The following is a 25,896-nucleotide window of genomic DNA, read 5'->3' as shown; positions in this document are numbered from 1 at the left end:
AAATTACCTCTCCCGGTTTTCCGCATTGCTGCCGCATCTACAGCTGTGAGCATGGCGTCGGCGCTCGGTCGCCTGGCCAGGCTGTCGGCCCTCAGAAACGCCCGCACCTCTCCCTCCGGCGGACCGGGCAGAGCGGTGACTCCGTGCCGGACAGCTGTGTGCACATCATCCGGTGGCATTCTGCCCAAACCCAAGAAGGTGAGTGTTGATTTGAGGGCTCGAGGTGTGGTGAGTGGATAACAGCTCGGTTGGAAATAGACACACAGGGGAGAGAGAGAGAGGGGGAGGAGGAGGGAGGGTTCACCCTGAAGGAATAGACCCATGAGTAGAAGCACAGTGGAATAATAAATCCATGGGGGTGTGTGTATATCTTCTATCTATTGCAGTCTCTCTCGCAGATTTAGTAGAAGTCATCCTTGGACAAGCTGCTTGACTTGAACTAACTTAGTTGTTTCTATGGTGGGATGTGTGACACTGGGGAGCAGACCCCCTTCGGCCTAATCCGGATTGCTCTGGTAGTGGTGCCCTTCTTGTATGTGGGGACTCTGATCAGCAAGAACTTTGCTGCGCTGCTGGAGGAGCACGACATCTTTGTCCCCGAGGACGATGACGATGACGACTGAAGGGTCTGTATACTTCCTGGTTATCAGGTATCACTGGCTTTGGGTTGTGAGCTTCACTGTGAATTGTGTCAAAGCGCGTACACACACACACACACACACACACACACACACACACTCTTTCCCAGTCTATTTGGTGCATGGGCAACATTTGTGGGAGACATTGGGAAACATAAGGTTTTCCTCTTGGATTCACACATCAAACCAGAATGGTAAACATCATTATTATTCACAAAATTATGTACTTACCGTAACCATTGTCCCCACATTGATGACTCAANAGAGCACACACACACACACACACACACACACACACACACACACACACACACACACACACACACACACACTCTTTCCCAGTCTATTTGGTGCATGGGCAACATTTGTGGGAGACATTGGGAAACATAAGGTTTTCCTCTTGGATTCACACATCAAACCAGAATGGTAAACATCATTATTATTCACAAAATTATGTACTTACCGTAACCATTGTCCCCACATTGATGACTCAAATGCACCAGTAGAGAGGGGAAGAATTCATTGTAATGTCCTTGTGTGCTTTGTTTTGTGGTTTTTGAGGCTGTTGATGAACAGACTGCAGTCAGTCAGTTGTGTCCGTTTTTGGAGTTGAAGAGTTGCATGAGATGATTTTTTATTTATTTATTTATTTTTTTTACATAAGTTACCAGTCACACTTAAAAACTTTTTCTGTCCTCCACAGATCATCCTGTTTTGTCACCACCTCCGGGAGAGGTCTGTGAGCCTCCGAGCAGATTAATGCCTTTCTCTGCTGTCGTCTTAAGTCGCTTCTGTCTGCACTGGATTCAGGGTTTTTGCTGTTACTGACACTACGACAGGGCTGTTCCAGGCCGTTCGTAGTGCACTGTATTTGCATGCACTACTTTAAGTCTTAATAAACGGGATTGACAATTGTAAAATGCCGGTAGAAGTTGATAGCATCTGTCATACATGTGATACCTGAATGTAACAAACTATGATGACAACATTAGTAGTCATTGTTTATGAGATGAGTCTGTCCTGAAATCTGCTTTGAATGAAACACCAATCAAAATATAATCTAAAGAATAAACTGAATAAATACCAACTTAGAGGTGCTGCCTACCTTCAGTACAGGATTTACCTACATAAAATACTAGACCAACAGCTCTTACTTCTATCTTTAAAGGGACGGTTCATTTAAACTCTCCAAATGACCGACGTTGTGAAAAGCTTCATTGAAACTGTTCACAGCGCTGTCCGTTACGAAACATGTTTTCTGTTAAACTGTCTCTTTAAATTAATTCTGATAGAGCTTTGATTGCAAATAAAAGACAACTTTAGGCGTGTGATTGTTAAGTGTATATTTACAGTAAAGGGGAACATCTGTTACACTGGACACAAGCAAAGTGGGGTCAGAGATCAGCAGACAGCTACACAGTTCAAGGGTCGTGACCCCGGTAGAATTTGGACAGGAAGTCAGTGGGACGAGGTTCCTCAGTCTCATGGAAGTAGCGCATTACGTGGGTCTTCTGCTTCCAGACGTGGATCGTTTCCTGGAGTTCCATTTTACCCTGGAGGTTAAATAAACACAAACAACATTTAAGTACACCTGGGAGGAAACAGCATGCTGTTGCTCTAAGGAACGACATACTTCTACATTCATTCAACTGATGAGAGGGACCGGGCAGCCTTTCAGTTCGGTAAGCGAGTTAAAATGATGGTCAACGTAGTTCACAGATTAGAGCAAGGCTGTTTTTACCTTAATGACCAACATGTCAATCACACGGGGGTCGGTGACATGCTTGTTTCTGTCGAACATCTCCCTCACTTTGTCTCTTCCCTGACGTGTTGTGATGTCCAGCTGAAATGTAGAAACTGGAGAGGAAGAAATACGAGAGTGAAAAAGTATCCACCCAGGAACTCATCTTTAATTATTAATATTTAATTTGCTTTTATCCTAAAAAAAAAAAAAAGGACAAGGCTGGTCTTATTCTATACATTACTCAGCAAAACCCATGAAAAGACCAAAACTAAACTCTCACCCAGTGCAATTTAAAATGAGGAAGGTTGTATCAGGCTGCACATACACTGTTTGATAAATTAATTGTTGGTTTTGGTACTTAATTACTGATTTGTTGAGAATATAAAAACACAGAATATCATTACCGTTAACCTGTAATCTAAAACACAGCTCAATGTAAACATACAATCTATTTATGAAGATAGAAAGACTCAACTAGGAAGAGACACGTTTACATCCCAAAACTTTAACCATGACACCACAATCAACACAGAACAACTGATTAGCATCGACAGCAGTAAAAGTAAATGGTCTTTTCCAACACTTACGGACTAATATCAGAATAAATCTTCATGCAAAATGCAAGTGTAACACGGGACAACGTTTTTTGGAGACGGAATACATATTTGCAGGAGTACATATTTCAAGGTACACACGCTCGCAGTTTATTTGTTTCTCGTCATTCATTTAGTTTAAATAACAATATTAACGTTTATATTAAACTCTGTGGAGCAGAGAGCGTCTGCAAAATGTGTTGTTATGTTTAGCTTGCTGTTTGCTAGCAGCTAACGTTAGTCGTTATGTTGAACCTCAACGTAGACACGACCTTGACGCTCGCACTGCTTTCTTTAATACACCTATTTACCCGCCACAACAGAGCGACATACCTGTGTTCGGGACCTCTCGGTACCAGGCTCGGTACAGCTCCCGGACCCTGCGCTTGGCTTCGTCCAGGTCCCGGCTAAAAATTGGTTTGACAACTTTGGAGGCAGCAGCTGCCGTTCGGGTCGCCGCCGTGGCCGCCATGACTGTAGCCGTTACAGCGTTTCCGGTTTCACTTACTCGGTGGTGTAATTATGTTGACGAGCACAGTGGTGCCACCTAGCGGGAAGGTTGATTCAAGACAGGAGACGGTCAATCAGGAGTAACAGGTACAAACTTTTCCTTTTAGATAACAGACATTCAACAGCAAAGTAATTGTTGTTTTTGAACTGAACAGCATTTTACTTTGAGGTGTTTCTTATATTTTTCTTCCTTTAAAAATAAATAATAAAATAATTTTCTGTATTTTTTAAATACACTACACATCAAATCAGTTGAGCAAAAACACAAACAACTAAAGTCTTGACGAGAACTGAACATTTCTAGGTTACAGTACATTAATACTTTTCATATATTCCTGAAACTGCAATGAGTAATCGCTGAATAGATTGTTACTTTGTGGGGCAATAGTCTATTTCTTTAAAGATACAAAGAACAACATGTGAAATCATAAGTGTACCAGTGAAATTACACACCATAAGTTTTTCTTTTCTTTTTATTGATTGCAAAAATGTGTATAATTTACAAAGATGATACAGCCTCTTCAGTACATTAAATATGAAAAAAGTTTCCAAAAGGCAGGTAGATAAGTCATTTTATCACAATACATACTGTCAATAAAAAATTGGCTCATTGATGCAACACCTGTCATTTTGTTGTGGTGGTGGCAAATAAATGCCAATAATGATCAGGGCAGACTGGAAGCGTGCTTCTCAGACATGGTTTAAAAATAAAGACATCTGTGACGTGGGATAACGTTCATTCAACAGCTTTTGCAAGCATCCCCAAAGAAAGCTGACCTTGAATATGCTTCTATACAATTAGATCAACTTGCAATTAAGGTCACCAGGAATTAGAAACATTTGCTGTCTTGTCCTGTATTAATCCCATTTTTTTTTAATTTCATATTTGCAAGCACAATACAAGAAAGAATATTACTAGGTAGAAAAATAATTACATCAAATGATAAGCTTCCATTTCTAAAGAAATGTGTGCCATTTTCACAGAGTAAACATGACTCAAAAGCTGTATAACAGAAAACTGAGATGACAGTAGCTCTGCTGTAACTGCGTTAACTCCTGCTCTCAGGCAGAAGACACAGTGGCATTGAGAAGTTTATCCAACAAAAAAAGCTGATACAGCATGAACTGTTTATCTATAATACCTGATAAAAAAAAAAAAGAAAAGAAAACGTCACTCAACAAATATTCCAGTTTTAAGACCAAATGCGCACTCATTCACGCTTGCACTCACAAAAAAAAAAAAGAAAAAGAAAGTGAGACTGGGGGAAAAAAAAGTGCAGTTTTATATATCATGTGTGGCCCAGTGTAATGAAACCAGCTAATAGCTACTCTAACCTGCTCATTGGCAGAACGATTGAAAACTAAGGCACTATCATGGTCCCCACACAGCTGGAACTGTACAAGTCCAACAATCATCTCCTCTGCTCCTCCTGTGTCTCTTTGATTCAGTCACCACAGTGCAGACACGTCTGGAACACAAAGAAGATGCACAGATTAGGAGATTTTTAAAAAAAAAATACGAGCAAGTACAAATTTGAACAAATACACTGCCTCACAGAATCTCCACAGGGGCACTGACATCGGCTGCATTAGTGTGACGCTGCATACCGTTTCCCTGCCTGTACTACATCAGTCCACACCTGTCACTGTGTCCGCCAGCGCGTCAGTACCAGCAGCAGGTTCTCAGTGGTCCAGGCTGTTGCCCAGCTTTTGCCCCTCCTGCAGAGCAGCCATGGCCAGCCTCAAGTGCTCCTTCAGACTCTGGATCTCTCGCTCGCTCCGGCCCTTCATCCCACTCAGCTCCTCATGCGCCTCTGTATATCGCTCACAGGCCAGCCGTTTCTCCTGCAGAGCAAAGAGAGATAGACAGGCTTAAGCTCCTCAGTCTACATCAGCCAGCCGTAGTACTATCTTAGCATGACATCACATCAACTATGAAGAAAACATGTATTCTTTCTGTCTAAAATGAGATAAATCATGTTTACTGACCACCTACGCCAACTATATAGATTTATCCTGGGATCTTTCCAGCTATACGACATTTAAGCAAGATCTGAGGATTAACATTCCACATTATTCACCTACTAGTGTAGAGTTCACGCAGAAACCCCACATATTTGTACAAAAGATCAACACACAATACCGTGTTCAGAACCTGCAGTTCATTCCTCAGACAGCTGATCTCCTTGTGTAAGTACTCGATCTCTTTTTCTTTCACCCTGAGAAGAACCTGGGAGAAAAACAAAACTGTGGTTTTCTTTTACTGCCAAAAAAACAACACACAGAACATATTTTCATCACCCTAAATCACCGTTATATTTATCTCTCGAGTCCAACAAGAACGCACAGTAATTGTGCTCTGGTTGATTTATGATAAACAGTGTTTCTCTGTAATTTTTACTGCACATAACTTGGGCTTCTGGCCAATTGACATTCCACTTGTATTTTGAAAACTGCAACACAAGTTTGGTAACCAGAAATACCATAAATTAAATGCAACGTTTTTGCTAATTAAGGTTTTGTTTTATTATATGTTAGGTGACATGTCAGTGTCATTTGTCAGGACAGCAGACATGCTGTACCTCTCCCTGATGAAGTGTCATTAAGCAAAACCTTCACTAAATCCAGTAACTACACACTTTCTTTAAAAGGTGGTAAACCTGTGCAGCTTTGTGATACGTAAAACTAAAACAAAGTCACTGATTTTAGATTAAAATCAACATTTTCAGACAACTCCTCAAGAATTGGATGACCACAGTGACTGTTGTTGACTTATATCTATTATATCGGACCCCCCCCCATCTGCTGTCACTTTAGAGTCTACAGTATAAGCACCTTTACCTCTAGTTCGCAGGGCGTCCTGTCTTTGTTGTCCCCTGAGCCCTGATCTGTGATGGTAGATCGTATACGGCCGATCTCCTCCATCCAACGGGCCTTTAGGTCCTGCAGAGGAAAATGTTTTGTTTTTATCATTTTGAATGACGCCCTTTGAGTGGCTTAAATCTTGCAGACAATGAACTCTGGCTATGTAAGACCACAATTCTTACATAGCCAGAGATCAGCCTACTTATTTTGAGCCTGGATAGTGAATAACACTGATGTGAGGCCTAATTACAGTCATGGCTCAGACATTTGGGACCATGCCTTTCAAAATGTAATAGTTTATTTATAGTTACACAGCCGGTAAAAATGTCATGTTGTATTTAAGAGTTATACCTGCCAGTGCAACATCAAGCAGAACAATCCTTCACTTCAACTAAAACATAAAAAGACTGCTCCATCACCTGTCCCGCTGCTCTGAGTACGTTTTTACAATCTGCTGATAACTCACCTGGTTCTCCTTCCTCAGCTGCTCCATATCTCTCTCCTTGCGGCTGATCTCTCTCTCTCTCTCTGCGTTGTTCTGCTCGGCTCGGTTCAGCTCCAGACACTTCTGAGAATAGCGCTCAGACAGTCCAGCCAGCTCTCTCTGCAAGGACTGAGTTTCTGCCCTGCGGAAACAGACCAACACCACATAAAACTGTTGTAGAAATCAATATAGAGATCATGCAGAACTGTGACAGCGCTGCTCCACTGAGATCACCATTTCTTATACTGTACATGCACAAAACTAACCTCACAAGAAATCTTCCTATTAAATGCTCACTGTGCATTTCTACAGTAAAGAATAATATTAGATTGTATGTAATGCATTAAATAACAGCAACATGCTGTGAGAAAGTATGAGTGTTTTTTTCCACTTTCATGAGGAAAGTATTTTCTACTGTGGTTTCAAAACAACTTTACTGCTCATGACCAATAACCACAAAAATAAGGAAGAGCATGCAAATAGCAAAAGAAACGCAGCGTAGGCAGCACAGATAAGCCCTAAAATGCAGGTTCCAGTAGCAGCCTCTGAGACAGCGTTGTGTCAAAGGCCTTGTGAAGCTTACAAAAGAAAACTAATCCATGACCAAATTCTTCTACATTCCTTAAGTGCCTGACAGGACCCAGTGGCCGCCGCGGTAATGGCCTTGCTTAGACAAGGAACCCTGGATTGTTGTAGAGTCTGCAAATTCTACCTTTTTATTTCACAGAAAACCCTTTTGCGGTCAGCTAGCTCCCACTTAAAAGCACAAGAGAGCTATTCACATAAATTACCAATGTTGGCCTGCACTGTTGCAGAATGAGGGCCAGGCTACGACCAAGAATTTATTTCCAAGGAAATATGCACTAAAGGCTTTCACAGGGTTAGGGTGCAAGCTCTTTATTTCAGTTTAATAATGTTTCTTGATGGATTCTGTGTCGTGCTAACAGACATAAAAACTGGCTGCTTGTGTTTCCGGAGTCCACATGTTTGTGGGTGGCCAGTGAACATCTCCATCACAGGATGAGACGTTACTTACTGTTGTTGGGCTCGCAAGGTCTGCGAGTCTAGCACCCCACTGCTTAGCCTCTTCGCTTTCTCCAACTCTCTCTCCAGCTCCTCTTTGTGTTTCTTCTTCAAAGCCTCCATCACTGAAGCACAAACACAGACACAACTTCTAAGGGAGCTCTTGATAGCAGCACCTCGAGACTTTCTGACTGGGGGAGCTCAGGGAGACTTTTTTAACATTAACATTGCATTAAATGCTTATGCCTAAATATGACAGTCAACTTAAAAGAAGTGTATTAACAACATATTATGCATATTCAAAGATTTATGACATTATATAATTCACAGGTATTCGAGAGTGGAGAGAGGGTGATGCTTTTTATACGTTTTGCTCATAGTGTAGTTAGACACTAAAGATAACCCAATGGCAATGATAAGACCTGATTCCTATAGTGCTTAGAGTGAACAGTGAACTCTGTTTGACCTTTAACCCCAACCTACTTCATCACATAACCTCCTCAATGACCAGCCATTTAACGGCTCAGTAAAAGTAAAAAGGTGTGCTGTAACAGTTGTATAAGACAACTGTGATCCTGGTCTTTGTCTGTTCGGTTCTGCTGACCTCGCGCCGTGTCCTGCGTCTCCTCCAGCAGCAGCCTGTCCTTCTCCGCCTCCAGCTCCTTGATCTGGCGGTCGTGCTGCCTCTGCAGCTCCTCCAACGCATGTCGGTGAGCGCGCTCCATGGCTGCCAGGCTGCGGCCGCAGGGGGCCTCAGGGCCACAGCCGCCCCGCACACCTCTCCCTCCTACTCCTCCTCCTCCTCTTCCCCCTCGTTGTAGCTCCTCCAACTGCTGCCTCAGTGACGCCACCTGAGAAAAAACAAGGGTGGAGGTAAAGCCCACTGAGCGACAGAGGTGGTGGACAGAATCCGGAAATCAATTTATTATGTGATTAGCATGTTTACATGAGACGGCACAAAAGCTGCTGTTGGCAGTGGAAGACATGAGCAGTCAGCGTTAGGATATGAACAAACGGGAGTTTTTGGGATTATAAACTATGAGGTACAAACATTGTGCTTGACCAAACCTAGCAGGAATAATTTACACACCAAATAAACTGAACATTTTCACTAAATCAGTGAATCTGCCGCAGAGTCCCACTGCCAACATCTACACACAATCACTGGAGGAACCACCAGCTCGAGGACAGGCCGATGATGCCGGCGTTTGCTCCGCTGCCACCCTTGTGTTTGCTAGTGTGCTCAAAGTTCAAGCTGTATGACCTTTAACCCCCTTCACAGCTGACCTTTGAAAGCCTGTCTAATCAGATTCTAGCTAAAGAAGAAGCGTAAACACACAGGACATGTCTGGGTTTCTGGGCTTCTCTTTATCATGAATGTAACAGCCGTTTATGAATCATATGAACTGTATGATAACACATCAGCAGAGGTCTTCGCCGAGCATCATGGTGATGTCATGTGTACACAGCCTTAGTGCCAGAGTCCACAAACAGATTCAAACTAAGAGATCACATCACACAGAGACAGAACAGACAGAAGTTTCAGCAGTATCCCCCATGTCAATTTCTACTTCTGATTTTCCACTGTGTAATACTTCAAATGGAAAACACTGCTGAAGAACAGGAGCGAGTCAGTTAAAGAGTGACTCAGGTGTTAAAAAGCAGAAACGGAAAATGTTTACTTCATCCGGACAGATGAAAGGTTAATTTGCATTTTATTTAATTTGCAAATTGGAAAATCATCTTCACGCACTACCTCCCTCTGCAGCGCCTCATTGGCTGACTGGCTGGAGGACCGTGATCCCACTGATGGTAAAGAGCCCATCTCCTTTAACGGCATGCGTTCAAACTCGGCCCACTTTTTCTCTATTTCATCCTCCATGCGAAGCCTTTGGTTCGATCCTATGCCAGTGCCCTTCCTGGACAGCACAGCCTCCCACTGGCTGCTCGTGTTCCTCTCCTCCTGCCACTGGATGTGCTCCCTCCCCTGCCCCTCTCCTGCTTCTCTCTGACTGGCTGGGAGAGGACCGGAGGAGGCGGGAACAGGGGACAGCTCGACGTAGTCAAACCTACGCTGAGTTGAAAGGGCGGAGGTCGGAACTTCTGACTGAACGTCGCTGTGACGTGATGACGGGCGACGTGAAGACAGCAGAAAGCGTGAGTGGGAGTTTTCCTTGTCACTGCTGCTGTCAGGTAATCTAGAGAAAATGAGGAAAAATAGAGATGAATAAATACATTTTAAATCAAAGTAATCTAAGTAAAAATAATAATTAAAGGTCCCATATTGCATAAAGTCAAATTTCCATGTCTTATTTGATTATAGATCAGGTCTAGGTTCTATATTAATACTGTGAAAGTATCAAAGCCTCAGTCCACAGAGAAATGCACACAGCCTGTATTCAGAAACTGAGCCGTAAAAACCAGCCGTTTAGACTTCTGGACTTTGTGATGTCACAACAAAGCAGTCAAGACCGTCAGCCATGCCCTAAGCCCCGCCCACCAGGACCCGCCATCCAACCGTGCAGGATTTTAGTTCACTGAGTGTTTATGTGAAATCTTTTTAGAAAACAGTCAGCCAATCAGAAGAGAGGCTCAGAGCTTGCCAGAGCTCCAAAGAGAAGCCTGAGAGAGGAGACTTGTAAAACTTATGGCACTTAAAACCACAAATCCATCTCATTATAGATATCAAAACTTCAAATAAAACCCTGCTAAAGTGTAAAATATGGAACCTTTAAAAAAAATTTTTTTTAAATCAAGGCATGATTTCACATTTCTACTTTCAGATAACCTTGTAAATTCTACTTTAAATCCATGAAAGAAGTAACTGATCAACTGCAAATTCATGAGGGTTGATATCATAAGCAACTGCAAACAAAGCCTGGACACTCGAGGCACAGCTGGCATTGAGTCATTATGAAAACATACTTTATACTGACACTCAAAGCTATTAATGGGACTTTGATTCATCTGAATCTGCCAGAGTATATAGCAACTAAAACTGGAACAAAGTTACTGGTGCATGAGAGTGACACAGCCTCTTATCTGACTGTATTTATCCAAGGCTGACCTGCAGCAATTTGAAACAACGCTAAGGCAACCAGTGGTAAAACACAGAGTGTGAGCAAGCACTTCAAAAATAACTCATAGAATAAAGCACACAGCCTCCACAGACACTGCTGGTTTTAACATTGATTTGAGTGAAATAGAGAAAACTAAGTAACCTCTTCGCTATATTAAGGTGGGAGAAGAAAGTGTTAATTTTAACATGGTAATTAATCAGCTATCAATATGTAATAACGTCACTTCTGTCAATAAACTAGCACTTTCGTTTACTAACTATGTTTCTTAATTTTAGCCTCTCAAATCTCAAATGCCCCACACTAAAGCTGCTTCCATGTTCAAGCTTTTATATTCAACAATTCAACTGGTAATTACTGTGTGAGGTCTGGAGAGCTGCTGGGCCGGATACACTTCTTTAAAACCTCTATCCAGTTCCGCCTGATTCCAGCCGTCATGGCAGACAGTGTGAATACAGCCTCTCGCGTCTGAAGAACAGAAGAGGAATTAGGTTAGGGAGACACAGAGATGTGACAGAACTAGGATGACATATGAGCTGATAAAGGAAAACGGAAAGGGAGAGATAAACAGAGAAAGGTGGCGGAGATACTGACAGAGATGTGAGTCATGATAACGCAGCAACAAAAAAATGAGGCAGACACTGGAAGTGGGTGTGTTCGGTGGAGACAAAAAGGGAGGAATAATGGAAGAAAATCCGTCACATGCACAGTCTCTGAAAGAGTCTAACACGTGACCGAGATACTCGCCTGGATCTGAAAGCCGTAGTTCTTCTCCACATCAAACTCAGACACCTTCACGCAGGATTTTAGGTCAATCTCCCCGTCCATATCATCTTTCTGCACAGAGGACACAATGATACGTTCACAACCTGATGATTCAATATGCTTGTTTATGCTTGGGACGCTCATGCAAGCTTGTGTTTCATAAATACTATTTTAGGATATTATAAAAAAAGGAACGTGTAATTTAAAAAAATATACCTCCTCTGCACTGGAGTCTCTGTAGTACTTCAGTCCAGCATCCGTCAGAACAAACCAATGCTTCTTCCACTAAACACACAAGATATCAATCAATCCAAGACTGAACTGGGATCAGCAACTTCACTATGAAAGCTATCAAAACAATACAGTGAAAATATCTGAGAATGTAACCAGAGTTGCGTTGACATTTCATTATTATTAGAATAAGGCTGGTCTGACAGGGCGGGGACACAGGAAGGCCTCGAGTAAAACTGAAGACTTCCAGTATGTGATGTGTGAAGCCAGAAGCTAATTCACTCAAGCATGTCATTCAAAGAGAGGAGACACCTGTTGTGCCTCAAGCCACCGAGCTATTACTGTGATAACCAGGATAATCTACCGCTATCGCCTTACACACAACCTTTCTCATTAGGAAGGAGGGAATGAAGGAGGAGGGTAGTGAAGATGGAAGGAGAGGAGGATGTTACTTCTGACTGGAGTATGACACTCGGCTTTATTGCTCTTTACCTCTCCGCAGTCGTCCAGTTTGGACATCCATCCCTTTTTGAAGTTCAGGAGGTCGGGCTGCGAAGAGAAAGAAAGAGAGTATACAGCGTCACGTTCACTGACCTTCACGTCAACCTTTGACAGAAACTCACAAAACCTGAAGGACACAATTCTTGTCTGTGTATATCAAGGTCGTTACTCTGTAGAGCCATTTATCAGAAGCAAGTCTCAAAGGGAAAAAGAAAAGGAATAGATGAGACTAGATGTAACAAATGAAACAAGAGGACAAAGCATTATACAAGCCCGCATGGAAGGGTGCGGCGCACACAATATAGTTACATCTCTAAACAAGAAATCAGCAGCAACCACACCACCTCTCGCTTACATTCACTGTAAATGCTGCTGGCTTGTTTTGTCTGGCTTGTTTTGCCACAAAGGACATAAACCAGTTGCTATTGTGGAGAAACTTGCTTTCTTAAAATGCATGATAAAACTGGTTAAGTCAGTATTGGTACCACTAAATGTAATACCTTTAGATTATGATATTATCTAATGCTTTAATTCAGTTTTAGCACTTAATATTCAACATGATGATAATATCATATGATGTGATCGTTCAACAAAGCCCAATGTGGTTAATGCAGTATCTCAACAATATGTTTCAAAACAGGGTGCTGCCCTGTTGCACTGCAGCATGCCAGATACATGAGAAAAGGCCAATGGCTGCAAAGACAGATGCACATGCGGTGTGAAATATGACAGGAAACAAGCGTAAGTGTAAAAGGATGAGGAAAAAAATAAATATCTGAAGACAACACAGGCAGAAAGATTAGGACTTGGAGCAGCACATCCTCAGTGAAGGGAGGAAAGATTTAGAAACTCAAGAGATTTGCAGTGGAAACACCGGTGTCTACTCTTCTGTTCATAACTCAACTCTGTTGCACATGATGAAATATTTTGCATGTCTGTTGCTGCAGCTGTGTGGTAGTAGACATTACATGAAAACATGCTTAAGCTGCTGTGCACCATTTCCAGGAACAGGCCTGTTTCTGCTTTTGACACGATGACAGGAAGAGGAAAACATGCACTAGGTACCTCAAGATGTGGTGATCCCATATTAAGATTAGGCAACTTTTTCCTACATACATTCCTGACTTTGCTTATCTCTCTTTCACTAGCATGTACATTCCTCACTTTTTAAATCTCTCATTGCATTTTTCATCTCATCTCCCAGTGGTGTCTCAATCCCATCACTTATTTTTTTTCCTCTCTGATGCAACTGCGTCTTGTTCATTTCATCAGCTTTCTACATCATTTTGTTCTTCTCCCTCTTTGTCTGGACTCTAATATAGTTTCTAAGTCTGTTCTGTCAGCTCTAACCGCCCCTATTCTGTATTTATACTCCCTTCCTGGCTTGAGTTGTGCTCTTGTAAGCCACAGCACCACCCTGTTTTTCTCTGTGTAAGTCAGCTCATCTATGCCACTGATCTTCTTTAATCTAACAAATTTTAAAGTCTGGCGACTGCCAATAGACTGTAAAGGAAATAATGTGTTGGGCAACACCATTTACGGACCAAGATACAGATGCATTACTACATTTTATAAGCCCTATGTTCCTTTTAAATCTGCTTTCAACATTAATAAATAATGTGGATAATCACAACTAATGGCTGGATCATCAGGTGTTGCTTTAAGTACAAAAGGAAACTTGTTTAAGAGGCCGTTGCACATTTTGTAGCTTAAAGGAGATTACAAAGATTAATCACCAGTGACTGTGTTTTATGCCCTCTTTCTTCTATACCCAAACTGTGTGTGTGTGTGAATGGGAAAGAACTGCTGGAGCACATCACAATGTGTCATCGATAAATCATCATAAATTAATGCTATCTAGTCAATACATGTCTATAAGCAGGGTCAGGGATGGGCCAAAGGGTGGACACAGAGACAAAAAAAAAAAATAGAAAGCATCTGCTATGAATAACCCTAGTGCAACAGTGCTCCTCCTTGTCCTGTGCTCTCAGATCAGTGACCTTGCTTCAAAAGGTCCAAGACAGAAGAACGAAGGTCAAACACTGGCAACCACTGGAGACAACGTCCACTCTGCCTGACTCCTATCAGTACAGAGGAGCCTTGTCTGGTGAGCTTAGCCTTGTCCTTTAGGCCTATTACAGTATGTTTGCTTCTCCTCTTGGCTTGTCTCTGTTTAGTTAAACAGATTAGCCCTCTGAACAATGTGAATAGGAGTACACCCAATGATACACTCATTGTGATGATAGTTCCTGAATAACAATGGTTTACAGAGCCAAATACCTCCAGGTTATTTTATCAAAACATTGTCTGTGTGTGTGTAAACATGAACATGTGTCACAGCTGGCTTTAACAGCTGACACATACAAGCTACCTGCTAATAACACTGCTACTGCAAACAACACAGGATCGACACATCAAACCACACCACAAATGGAAACTAGGATTTGTTTCTTTTTTTTGTTGTTGTTTGTTTGTTATTTAGATTTGTCACAGGAACAGAAATGTACGAATCTTAACTTAGCTGTAAACAAGGACATATAAACAACACAACACAAATATTTCAGCTTTAAGCTAGCGCTAAGTTGGAAGCATTTAACGTACACACCCCTCCAATCAAACAAACGTTGACTAAAGGAGTCCATTGAGAAAAAAAAAACCAGGCTTTATAATCAACACGAACCTTTCTTAAAAGCAAAGCATTAAATCTCAACTGAGACACACGGATAGATGGCACATAGGCCAGAGTTCATTTGAAAAAATGTTAAATTCAGGAAGAAGTGACAAGACAGGAAAAACAAACTGCTTTCAAGGTGCAACTGAACTTACCGTCATGATAACAGGATCCGGAGAGGGTGAAATAAAGACGACAACAACAAACAAACAAAAAAAGTACCGTTACCTCACGCGAACAAAAACCTCTCAAAACTTAACTCCCCAGCTTCGGTTAAACGTCTCGTGCACAGACGTTACTTTTCCGCAGAGCGCTGGCGTTACGCGAAATTAAATAGAACCCCGCCATTCAAACCCCGTGTTAATTTCATCGAGCGAACCGCCAACGGTCAGAGCAGATTTCTGTCCTGTCTTTTAAAGGGGGGGAGGGAGAGAATTCACCCGAACAAACATGGACAAACAAGCTGGACTTTTAAAAAGTTAATAGTTTCTCAACTTTCTGACAAGTCGTGGGAAGCTAACGTTACGTGTGACTTGGCTGTGTCTCCGCTCGCTCTCTATCGCTCGCTCGCTCTGCCCCGTGTCTGCCACTTCCTGGGCGGATCCGCGGGGTTCGTTGCTGGAGAAAACAAGCCTACCTAAGCCCAGCCTAACCGCACGGTGCTGGCTCGGAAACTGGTGTCCGGGCACCTCCGGGGGAGGCTGAACGGGATAAAGTGGCCTGCCACATGTGGAATATCTTAGTCCTGATTAATTGCAACTACATTAGATTATCAAAAGAAGAAGAAAAGAAAAAGTTTAACTAACATGAGGTGTCACTCCTTCCCTTTTTCCTGGGACCAGTACTCTCAATGACATATTAAAGTTTAGTTATCCCCTACTTTACAAACACACAGAACAGAATTTATTGGCTATATTTTTTCCCCGACTGAATATCTTTTGGGTTTGCATACAAAGTGGCACTTCCCCCCTTCAAAATCCTCTCTTGGTAGCTATTGGTTTCAGTTCAGGAATTTCAACACATGCCCCAGCAGACCACAATTGACAAAGCTCAGTCAGTCTTATGAAATGCCTGCAGGGTGTAGGTGAAGTCTACAAGACACACAGCAAGCAGAGAATTTAAAAAGCCGCACAGTGTACACACATATATACATATATATATATATATATATATCTTTAGATATGCCAGCAGGTTAGGATGCCACGTACATAAAAAAACTTTACAATGACAGAATCTGTGTGAACACCAGACAAACTGCAGGCAGTAATCTGGTAAATATGTAACAGAAAGACAGCGTATATTGAAATGGACCAAACTGCGATAAACTAGCATTGAACCATATGTGCTGAAGGTTTATGACGTTCACTGCAAACACTAGTGATAAGAGGGGGGAAAAAAAAATCAACTGTGGGAGAGAGGCTGTCTCCACGTGAGCACACACATTCATATGGTAAGAGACACACACACATGTACTGTAAATGTACCTGCTGCAGCACATACCTGCATTTGCTCTGATCTGTGGTGATTACCTTTCCAAGAACTGCCCTCATCTGCCGTGGGACTGCCGGACCTCTGGAGGAGAAGGAACAGCTCGTGGTTATGGAGATAATCAATGTCCTAATGAGCCAATATAGAAACCTGCCTATGAGTTTCACATCCACACACTTTCTCACATCTTGGTGTACGGTATGTGGAAGATGCGGTTAAGCATTAACACATCAGACAGGTGAAAATCACAGAGCACAAACCACAGTTCGTTCTGCTGCAATGGATTATATTGTACAGGGGGGGGGGGGCACATACTTCTGTATGGATTTAAAGCCTTTCATGCCATTCTCTCTGTTCCCGTTCATGTCTCTCTGTGCTTTCAGATCCAATCCAACAAAGCTTTTTATTAACCTTACTGGAAGTAAAAAGAAGAAGCATCTTCTCTTTTTACTAAATGTAAATCATGTGTTAATTTATTTTAAAGGTTACTCTGAGAAATCAAGAAAAGAAAAAAAAAGAAAAACTCAGATTAATAAATGTTTCCCGTGCCCCAAACCAGCCTACCTGCAATGAGGTGGAAGAGTGAGCCCGAGAGAGATACCCACTGCCACTATAGTGCCATTCTCTTTCCGTATCCATCGTATCTTCCCACTCTCTGGAAGGATGTTTGCTCAAGGAGTGGCTGGAACAGCACAGACACTTTATGGTTAAATTTATGTAATCTGATGGTGCGGAGGAAGTTAAGCCGTCTAGATTTAGCATAAGGTCTACACCATGAAAATTTCATGTAACGTAGTGTTTTTCGTTTTGCCAGCACCGGTGCTTCTTTGCGGTTGAATATAAGTCTGACCTGGCCGGTTTGAAGAGTTCCTGTCTGCGAGAGGGCTGCTGGTTCTGAGGCCGCCCCGCGTGGCCCGGGTCCTCCCTCTGATGGATCATTTTCACCTTCGGCAGGTTGGCCATCGCAGCGTACTCCTCCCTGTTCCTTCCCGTGGACCCCGCTGACAGCTGGCCCGACTCGGAGGACTCCATGGAGCTCTGGGAGGAGGTGTGCCTCCGGATTTGAATCTGAGGTGCAGGAGAAGGGCTGCGCGTGCGGTGGGAGGGCCTTTTGTCATTAGGAGAGGGGCAGCGATCCCCAAGAACGTGCCTGCTGACCCCAGATCTGATGCTGCCGGGGCTCCTGGGTGCCTCTAAGGAGACGAAAGCTGTTCTGCTGCCATCTGTGGTCCGTCTGGAGGGTGAAGCGGCGCGAGATAATGAAGAGCTGCGAAGGGAATGAGCCGATTCCCACCAGGAGTGTGGTGAGTGTTTGGAGTCAGATTTTGAGTCGTTGTCGGTGTTTTTTCTCTGAGCGGAGCGGCTGGAGTCTCCATTAGAGGCATTTCTGAGGACTGAGTAAGCCGGTGGGTCACAGTTGCCTTTTCCAGAGGGAGAAGAGTTGCAGCTGTTGTGTCTCTTGCTGTGTAGAGAGCCGCTGGTGTCTGTTCTCCTCAGTGAGCGTTGGTCAGGAACATCATAGCTTCTCCTTGAAGGCAACGAGCCGTGGAGGTCACGACCTCTGACGGAGCTGTTTCCTTCAGACTTGCGAAGCAGAGACTGAGAAGGAGCCTCGTAGCTTCTCCTCGAGGGCGAGGAGTTACGGCTGTTTAATGAACCGCTGGTGTCTGTTTTCCTAAGTTGATACGGACCAGGGGTTTCACAGCCTCTTCTTCCAGGGGAGGAGCAGCGGCTGTCACGACCTCGCCCGCTGCCGGCAGCACCCGATTCGGTCTTTCGGAGTATGGACTGACGCGGTGTGTCATGACCTCGTCTGGGTGGAGACGTGGTGGCACGGTCACGGTCACGTTCCTGATCATTCAGTCCATTCCTCGCTGTTGAGTTTCGCAGCAGAGCCTGGCTTTCAACATCATATCCCTCTCTGATGGGCGAGCCGCAGCGTCCGTTGTGACTCCGTCCGTTCAGAGACACGATGGATTCAGATTTACGCAGGAGGGATTGGCTGGACGAGCTGTAATTCCTCCGTGGCGGCGAGGAACTGCGACTGTGAGGCCGACTCTCTGAAGTTCTCCGAGATGGAGACGAGGTACGACCGTCACGTCCACGTCCGTGTGGTGACCTGCCTGCGGTTTCAGTCTTGCGGAGAGACACTTGGCCTGGAGGGTTATAGTCCCTCCTGGAGGGAGACGAGCTTCTGCCGTCATGACCCCGACCACTCAAAGACCCATTCACCTCCGTTTTCCTCAGGGCACTCCTGAAGTCAGAAACGGTGCTGGACTGAGATTTGACTGAACCAGCGAACGATTTGAAGTTTCTTGGCAGAGTTCCTGACTCAACACGTCGGGCATGTGTGCTTTGCAAGCAGCTTCTGGATCCCGGCTCCGTCCTGTGAGACCACCCTCCACCGTCAAAGTTACGCCTGCTGAGGGAGGCAGCGGATTCGCTGCGTCTGAACGGTAAATTTCCACGTGAGGGAGAAGGAGAGCGAGATTGCAGAGCCGAGCTTTGCCTCGAGGAATCGAAACGCCCCGATCGTTGATAGGAAGAACCGTGAGACGAAGGGTTTCCCCGGCCGTATGAACTGCCGAGGCCCTTTCGGCCGGGCGAGGCCAGCGACTCCGCTATCTTAAAAGGGGTAGGACTCGGAGAACGAGGGCCGACTCGCGCCTCAACCTCTATGGCAATTTCATAGGGGTCAGGAGGAGGGATTTCAACAGGGAGATCCTCATTTAGATTCTCCGGTATCTGCCTGTCAGAGGCCACACCGAGATTAGGGTTTCTGAAGGGGACGGCGTCTTTGGGCTCCACATTTCTGCCGCTGAAGAGGGGATGCCCTCTCTCAAAATGGCGGAAAGGAACAGACGGGCTGTTATCGCGGAGCGAACGGGCGCCGGCTGCCCTCCCCAGGGAGAAGTAACCACTTTCACGTTTCTCTCTGTCTTCTTTTATCCCTGGAGGAAAAAACAAAGGGAGTCGGGGCAGTGTGACAGAAATAGAAAGAAGGAGGGAAAACAGAAATAAGAGAAACAAACATCAAAGATCAAGTGCTGAGCAACTACCAGAGGCTTCCTGACACAAACCCAGATATATTGTATTACTGATAATTGGTCTGGGACACCTCAGCTGGTGACATCAAACAGTATCGCCAAGTAAAGAACACCTTTGGCTGTAACTGGATATGGATTTGTCAAGTGCAGTAAGTCATAGGTTTACTAAAGGCTTATTCTTACTGGTTCCTTCAGAGAGAGAGAGAGAGAGAGAGAGAGAGTAGATCTCCCTCTCTTCCCCACACTTCTCCTGAAATGAATTAAACAATATATGAGGTCAGCGTTCATGTACCTGACCGCCTGGCGAAGCCGTCTCTGCTGCGAGCTTCGTCCATCCACGCCCGAGGGTTGGCCCGGTGGGGCGGAGGGTCGAGCCGGGTCATGGCGAGGTCGGCCGTACGGCGACGGATCGGCGGGTATTCGTCCTCTGCGCTGACGGAGCCGCTGAACTCCTGGTAGTCGACGCTCTGGTCACGGCAGCTACGCGGAAGAGGAGACGGGAGAAGAAATGACGAGGGGCAGAGATGGAGAGGTGAAAGATTGAGAGAGTGAAGAGCCAAAGACACAAAGACACAAAGAGAGGGAAGACTCAGAGAGAAACTTCGCAAATGCATCACACAACATGACAGTTTTGGGTCTGAGAGGATGCTGACTCAAGCCTGCCAGTGTTTTTAAATGATTAAACATTGTAATGACACTCTGGCCCGATAAAACACTAAAAATTACACATCTACAATAAGCCTAAAGGACTTACTATCACCCTGCAGTCCCCCCACCTGTCAGTGCTGTCGTCGTCACCGTCACAGATGTAAAGCTCACAGTCGGGGCTCAGGATGCACAGAGAGCTCTCCCCATAACCTAGACCGCCTCCGGTGACGTCACAGTAGCTGCTCACCGTCGACAGACCGTCAGAATCCTCCTGATAGGATGACAAGGTAAAGACACGGGCCAATCACAGCGTCGCAGCGAGCCCCATCTCAGGAAGACGCAGCGGCGACGCTCCCGACAGCGACCGCGCCTCCGAAACTCAACATATAGAAAACACACAGTGACGTGCACATAACAGTCCTACATGAGTCCGTCCGGCTCCGTCTCTCAGAGTAAAGTGAACGGTGTCCGTCCCCTCTGTCCTCTCTGACACACACACACACACACACACACACACACACACACACACACACACACACACACACACACACACTCACATGTTCAGTCTGCTGTTCGATTAGGGTTACACTCTCTGTAACCTGACCTGGCCCGTGGCTTTCCTCATTCATATTTCATCAACTTTTTTTTTTTCTTTGCCATAAAAACCCCTTCTCCTCAAATACACTGGTGTAAAAAGATGTAAAATGTGTCTGTGAATGTCAGTAACTGCCACTGATCTCTGCTGCTTTCAGGAAAGTGTAGGTACGGTGTTACTTCAATACAACGATCCCACTATCCACCATGTTTTCAGATGCATTACTGCCACCAGACAACTGCAATCATGTCACGGAAGCAGGGTAAACAGATAAATGTGGAGCTGTCACAGTTTTACCACTGTGAACACGCCCGTCCTTTCTGCACATTACTGTACATTTTCTAAAATTTCAAGGTGATTCCCGAGAGGCCGGTAAACGATCCGGCTTCGTTAATTTATAATGGGAGCCACTGCTGTCGCCCTGCTCCTGATCGTTACCTCTCATTCTCCCTCTCTGACTTTTCCTCAATTCACTCACAGGCAACAAAAACATGATCCCAGTAACTGTAACTTACATCAAATTAGGAGGCGCCTTATGATGTCTTACTCACTCAAACACAGACTTTTGGGTAAGAAGTGAGAAGTTTTGTGAGAAAAAAGATGTAATTAAACAGATTATTTTCAACTTTATACATCATTTCTGATCTGGAAGACAGAGATAAAACTGAGTCGAGCACTACAGCAGAGTCTCATTGAGTCTCATCCAACCCCAGTGTATTGCTTTCTTGCTGACTTCCCCCGTGACCTCTAATGCTCTCTTCCTGCCTCTCTGCATGTCGAGCTAATCCCGTCACTCAGCACATATTCTGCTCTTGTACCCATCTCTTCACCGTTACCTAGCTGCTCTGTACATCTCCCTCCTCCCTCTTCCTCTCTGGCTTCTCTTCTTTCTTACCTTGCTGCTGCTGGTGTCTCTTTCCTCTGCCGTGGATGGGATTGGTGTTAACAACCCTCCTTTGCCTGCGCCGATCCCGTTCCCGGTCCCGGTTATACCCCCAGTTCCAGTGTCTGCTGTGGATTTCTGCTGCGGTGCGATCTCCGTGCTCTCCCCTGCGCCGGCGTGCAGGCGCCTCTGGCGCAGGCAGTCATGGCAGCGGGAGGGGTCGAAGATGTTGGGCTGGAACTTGGGGCAGATGGGCTCATCGCCGGAGAGCGGCATGGTGGGTCCGGAGGGGGGACCTGCCGGCTCATTACATCCCGCAGGTGAAACTGAGAAACAGCAACAGAGGAAGAGCGGCATCACAACGATTTATAGTGTAAAACAAACACTTCTATCAGTAAATGGAAAACTGTTCCAATGACTTGTGTTCAAAAACCTGCCGAGCATCTTTCACAGTGTTCGGTGACAAAAGAACAATGAAGATGTGCAACAGTCTTGTTTTTAATCATTAAAAAGATGAATAAAATCCTACAGCTGCTGAGTGCGGCTGTGACACTGCATCGCTGCAGACAGGTGTAAGCACAGAGCAGCAGCTCACAGTGAATCCTCAGGAAGTTCTTTCATTTCACGGTTCATGCGAGATCTAAAGAGGAACTGTTAAGGCCGCTGATAACTAATCACAACTGGAGGATAGTGAAACACAGTCCAGTCAGAACAGTGTGAAAGCTGCTCACAGAGGAGCGTCACCGCCAGCCACAAGACAAGGCAGCAACGATGGAGGAAAAGGTGAATGAGCCCATTAAGACAGAGAAAAGTAGGACAGTGAAAATAGCAACAACATCTTATAACGAAGTGACAACTGATGAGTATTACCTGACGAGAGAAGCTCCCGCTGTCAGCTCAATTTAGAATCTGTCATAAGGAGTCCGAGGATAAACTGCCCACCAAAGCCCCATCAGGCACATGCCTCCTCTTCCCCATGCTCTCTGCGCTCCCGAGCTGCCAAACTCTCACATCAATCCGATTGGCTGCTCTGACAATGAGTGAAACTGAAGCATCCACGACGGCCATGGTGGCTCTCGGTTGACACAGCAGAGACCCTGCAGCGCACACACACCTCGAGCCAACATGGAGCCAGTGGCCTGCCGGTTCCTCTATTGAGCGGTTGTATTAAATATCATGGGCTTTAGAAAGCAAAGTGAAACGCTCATGCTAGTGACAGCTGGCACACGCTGGCTCAGGTTAACGTAAATAAATAAACACTGGTGAGGTGGGGGTGGAGGGGGTGGGGGGGCAGTTTAACATACATTAAAAGCGGTGGCTGTGTGGTTTTAGGTTCTTCGTGTGAACAGTGAGTAAGATGCTCTTAGAGAAGCAGTGGTTGGTTCTCCTTTAGATCACACACACAGGTAACACTGGGCTGTGAGGAAACACAGAGCTGAGGGTTGATTTCCTCATGTTCTAGAGAGGATGTTGACGACAGCGTCAGGTTTCCTATCAAACAATAGAGCAGAGGGGGACAAAATTCCACACAGAGCACACTGACAGTGTGTGACATATGACTGCAACATCAGATGTCTTATTAGCAACATTCATCCGTCATTCAATCCATAATTCAGTAAATATAGTGAAGTTTATTTTATGAAATAACACTACAAAAACAGGTTTGCTTTGAAAAATTTACAAGTTTGAGCAGAAGATTTCCAGTGGCAGGTACTGTGGAAGTATTGAAGGAACAGACGGTCCAACGTGGTGCAGACACTGAGCGTCCACATCGTCCTGTGTCCATTTCTGCAAACTTTTCAGCACACACTTGTCCCGCTCAAACACAGGAGCGTAAACCTGACACAAGAGGTCGAGTCTCTTCCCAGTCCAGATCTTACATCGTATTTTTAGACACACTCTCTCAGTCCTGATGGTGCACCCTCTTTCCAGTCTGTCGACGTCTCTGCCACTTGCTGGTCCTACCGGTTCTCTTTTTCATCTCTGTGACACCGGGTCTCTTGTCTGTCGAACGGCCTCGTCCTCTCCGGCCTTCCTGCTTCCCTTTCCTCTTCCCCTTGCTGGTGTAAGTGTTGAGCGAGGCCATCAGGGAGCGGATCCTGCAGCAGCAGGGGGGTGAGAAGAGAGAGAGAGAGAGAGAGAGAGAGAGAGAGAGAGAGAGAGAGAAAAACAAAGCTGGAGTGAGAGGGGCTGGAAGATGACAGGCAGACAAATTTAAGAAACATCTGTCGCCACCAGCACATTTCTCACCAATCAGAGTGTGTGTGCATCTCTGCATTCTTTGAAATTACTTAATCCAACATTTAGATTATAACATGTCAATGTGACAACAATTATTCAATTGATTATAAGGAAAACTAGCCACGCTTCTTGATGCTAATACGTGGCGACGTGCACGACGAGCAGCTTACTTTTTGTTCACGATTGGGTTGCCGGCTTTTCTTGGCATCGGAGTTGTTTTCTCCACCTCTTCCTCCTTCTTGTCTTCATCCTTGTTCTCCCCATTATCCTTCAAAGCAAAGGTTCTACGTGTTAATGTCATTTTTATTTCCGTCAGTATAATTTATTGATTTCCTTCAGAGTGATGACGCAGAGCTACAAGCAGTAAAGCCGACATTTAGACAGATCAAGAGCGCACACTGCGGCTTGACGGTTCACCTGGTTTGCTGCAGGTCCAAGCAGGTGAGCCCCAGTGAGGTCAAGATCACTGATGGTTGTCACGGTGACAGTGTGGTTGGGGTGATCGAACTGTACAGACTCTGTCGTACTGGTTATCGCATCTTCCAGATCGTCTTCTTCACAGTCCTCTGACAGAGGGAATCAGGTGAGGAAAAAAAACCAAAACAAACAATCAATGCAAATTCTCATGGGCTTCTAATTGATAAAATGACCAAGACTGACTTTTGCTTTTAACTCACCAAGAGCTTCCGTCCTCTCCTGCAACATCTTCATATATTCCTTATGCCTCTGGAAGGAGAGAGCCAAACATAATATCAGTGCATTCTTTCCTTACGTGCTCACACAGTTCAGATTTGAACTCCCTGCTCTTTTGCTTTACACTTACCTCTTCTCGGACTCTAATTTGCTCATCCTTGATTTTCTTACGAATTTCTGCCACTGCAGCTTTCCTCCTCTCCACCTTTCTCTTATGGAAACCGGTAAGGTAATCACTGACGGATGACAAAAGGAAGAAACTTAAGAAACCAGTCACCTTTTAAAAGCGTCTGCAGGTTAATAATACAGGATATATATAATGGAAATACTAATTAAATCAAACTTTGCTTGGTATGTTTATTGTTTCAGTGAAACCTATAGCTTACAATAAGGGTTTTTAAGGTTTATATTATATAGTAAATTACTAAAATAATGACAAATCAAGAATTTAACAGTAGTTACAAATGAATGGATAGAGAACATCACCTAAAAGCTTCAAAGTTTAAAGAAAAACCTAGTAAAACTTAACTATAAACTGTTAAACCTAATGGTATTTTAAAATATCCGCACTTACATGGTTTGAGTTGACTACAATCCACACATAAAAAACTACCAACTACACATAATACAGGTTGCGGATAATGTTTTCAAAATAACAAAACTACTTGATAGAAAGCTAATGCTAACCTGCTAGTGGAACAGAACGGTGACAGCTAATGCTAAGGTGCTAGCTAACGGCTGCTATATGTTAAAAGGCCGTTGTCAAGAGATAAACTTACTTTCTCTCTTTGTCGTCAAACATTACGATGCATTTGTTTTCTCTTTTCTTCGACCCTGGCTTGAATTTCCCCTTTTTGGACCCATTGTTGTGCTTTTTTGTGTTTTTCATGTTGTGCACGTGAGTTTACTCTGTCGCTACTTCCGGCTTCTCTTTCTACGGAGCGCGTCGGTTAACTTTGTCCGGCTAGAAACAAATACGCAACCCACCTAAATGTTTTAGGACAACATAATGAACATATATCTTCAGGTTGAACAGTGACTGTAATCACGTCTCAGCTTATATAAAAATATTTTATGAGGTGCTGCTGTTGCTGCTTATTTAAATTTAAACTGCACATTGTCTGAAACAGCATAAGGGTTGAAAGCATGATGTGTTTAATAACAAGTCTTCTCGTATATTTATGAGAATGTAAAATTAG

At 44.3% G+C, this 25,896-nt stretch overlaps 4 protein-coding genes across 5 annotated transcripts; 1 reads left to right on the top strand and 3 right to left on the bottom strand.

The window, feature by feature from the left end:
- The first annotated feature begins 37 nt into the window (after positions 1-37).
- smdt1 (single-pass membrane protein with aspartate rich tail 1) lies at positions 38-1,866 on the top strand. Of its 2 annotated transcripts, XM_022767493.1 has the most exons (3): positions 38-198; positions 486-626; positions 1,342-1,866. In XM_022767493.1, exons 1-2 carry the CDS (start codon positions 52-54, stop codon positions 621-623), a joined length of 285 nt encoding a protein of 94 aa, XP_022623214.1. In that variant the 5' UTR covers positions 38-51; the 3' UTR covers positions 624-626; positions 1,342-1,866. The 2 variants fall into 2 exon arrangements, 1 of the variants encoding a protein (XP_022623214.1); XR_002665803.1 differs by lacking the exon at positions 486-626 and having other exon boundaries at positions 109-198.
- A 100-nt stretch (positions 1,867-1,966) lies between these two features.
- ndufa6 (NADH:ubiquinone oxidoreductase subunit A6) lies at positions 1,967-3,462 on the bottom strand. The gene is made up of 3 exons (XM_022767492.1): positions 3,309-3,462; positions 2,380-2,495; positions 1,967-2,191 (listed from the first exon to the last, which is right to left on the bottom strand). Exons 1-3 carry the CDS (start codon positions 3,445-3,447, stop codon positions 2,060-2,062), a joined length of 387 nt encoding a protein of 128 aa, XP_022623213.1. The 5' UTR covers positions 3,448-3,462; the 3' UTR covers positions 1,967-2,059.
- A 514-nt stretch (positions 3,463-3,976) lies between these two features.
- On the bottom strand, positions 3,977-15,688 carry triobp (TRIO and F-actin binding protein). Its single transcript, XM_022767486.1, has 13 exons — positions 15,258-15,688; positions 12,423-12,479; positions 11,916-11,984; positions 11,682-11,771; positions 11,293-11,402; positions 9,614-10,055; positions 8,462-8,708; positions 7,871-7,982; positions 6,817-6,976; positions 6,327-6,428; positions 5,629-5,715; positions 5,126-5,330; positions 3,977-4,954 (listed from the first exon to the last, which is right to left on the bottom strand). Exons 1-12 carry the CDS (start codon positions 15,261-15,263, stop codon positions 5,169-5,171), a joined length of 1,644 nt encoding a protein of 547 aa, XP_022623207.1. The 5' UTR covers positions 15,264-15,688; the 3' UTR covers positions 3,977-4,954; positions 5,126-5,168.
- A 7,686-nt stretch (positions 15,689-23,374) lies between these two features.
- nol12 (nucleolar protein 12) lies at positions 23,375-25,625 on the bottom strand. The gene is made up of 6 exons (XM_022767505.1): positions 25,477-25,625; positions 24,828-24,933; positions 24,682-24,730; positions 24,422-24,570; positions 24,175-24,272; positions 23,375-23,862 (listed from the first exon to the last, which is right to left on the bottom strand). The coding sequence occupies exons 1-6, from the start codon at positions 25,584-25,586 to the stop codon at positions 23,667-23,669; spliced, it is 708 nt and encodes a 235-aa protein (XP_022623226.1). The 5' UTR covers positions 25,587-25,625; the 3' UTR covers positions 23,375-23,666.
- Positions 25,626-25,896: the final 271 nt, after the last annotated feature.

Source organism: Seriola dumerili, unplaced genomic scaffold, assembly GCF_002260705.1.
Source record: "Seriola dumerili isolate Sdu_G_001 unplaced genomic scaffold, Sdu_1.0 BDQW01001191.1, whole genome shotgun sequence".
NCBI lineage: Eukaryota > Metazoa > Chordata > Actinopteri > Carangiformes > Carangidae > Seriola > Seriola dumerili.
The sequence above is the reverse complement of the archived record's forward strand: the minus strand, read 5'-3'. Positions and strand labels throughout refer to the sequence as shown.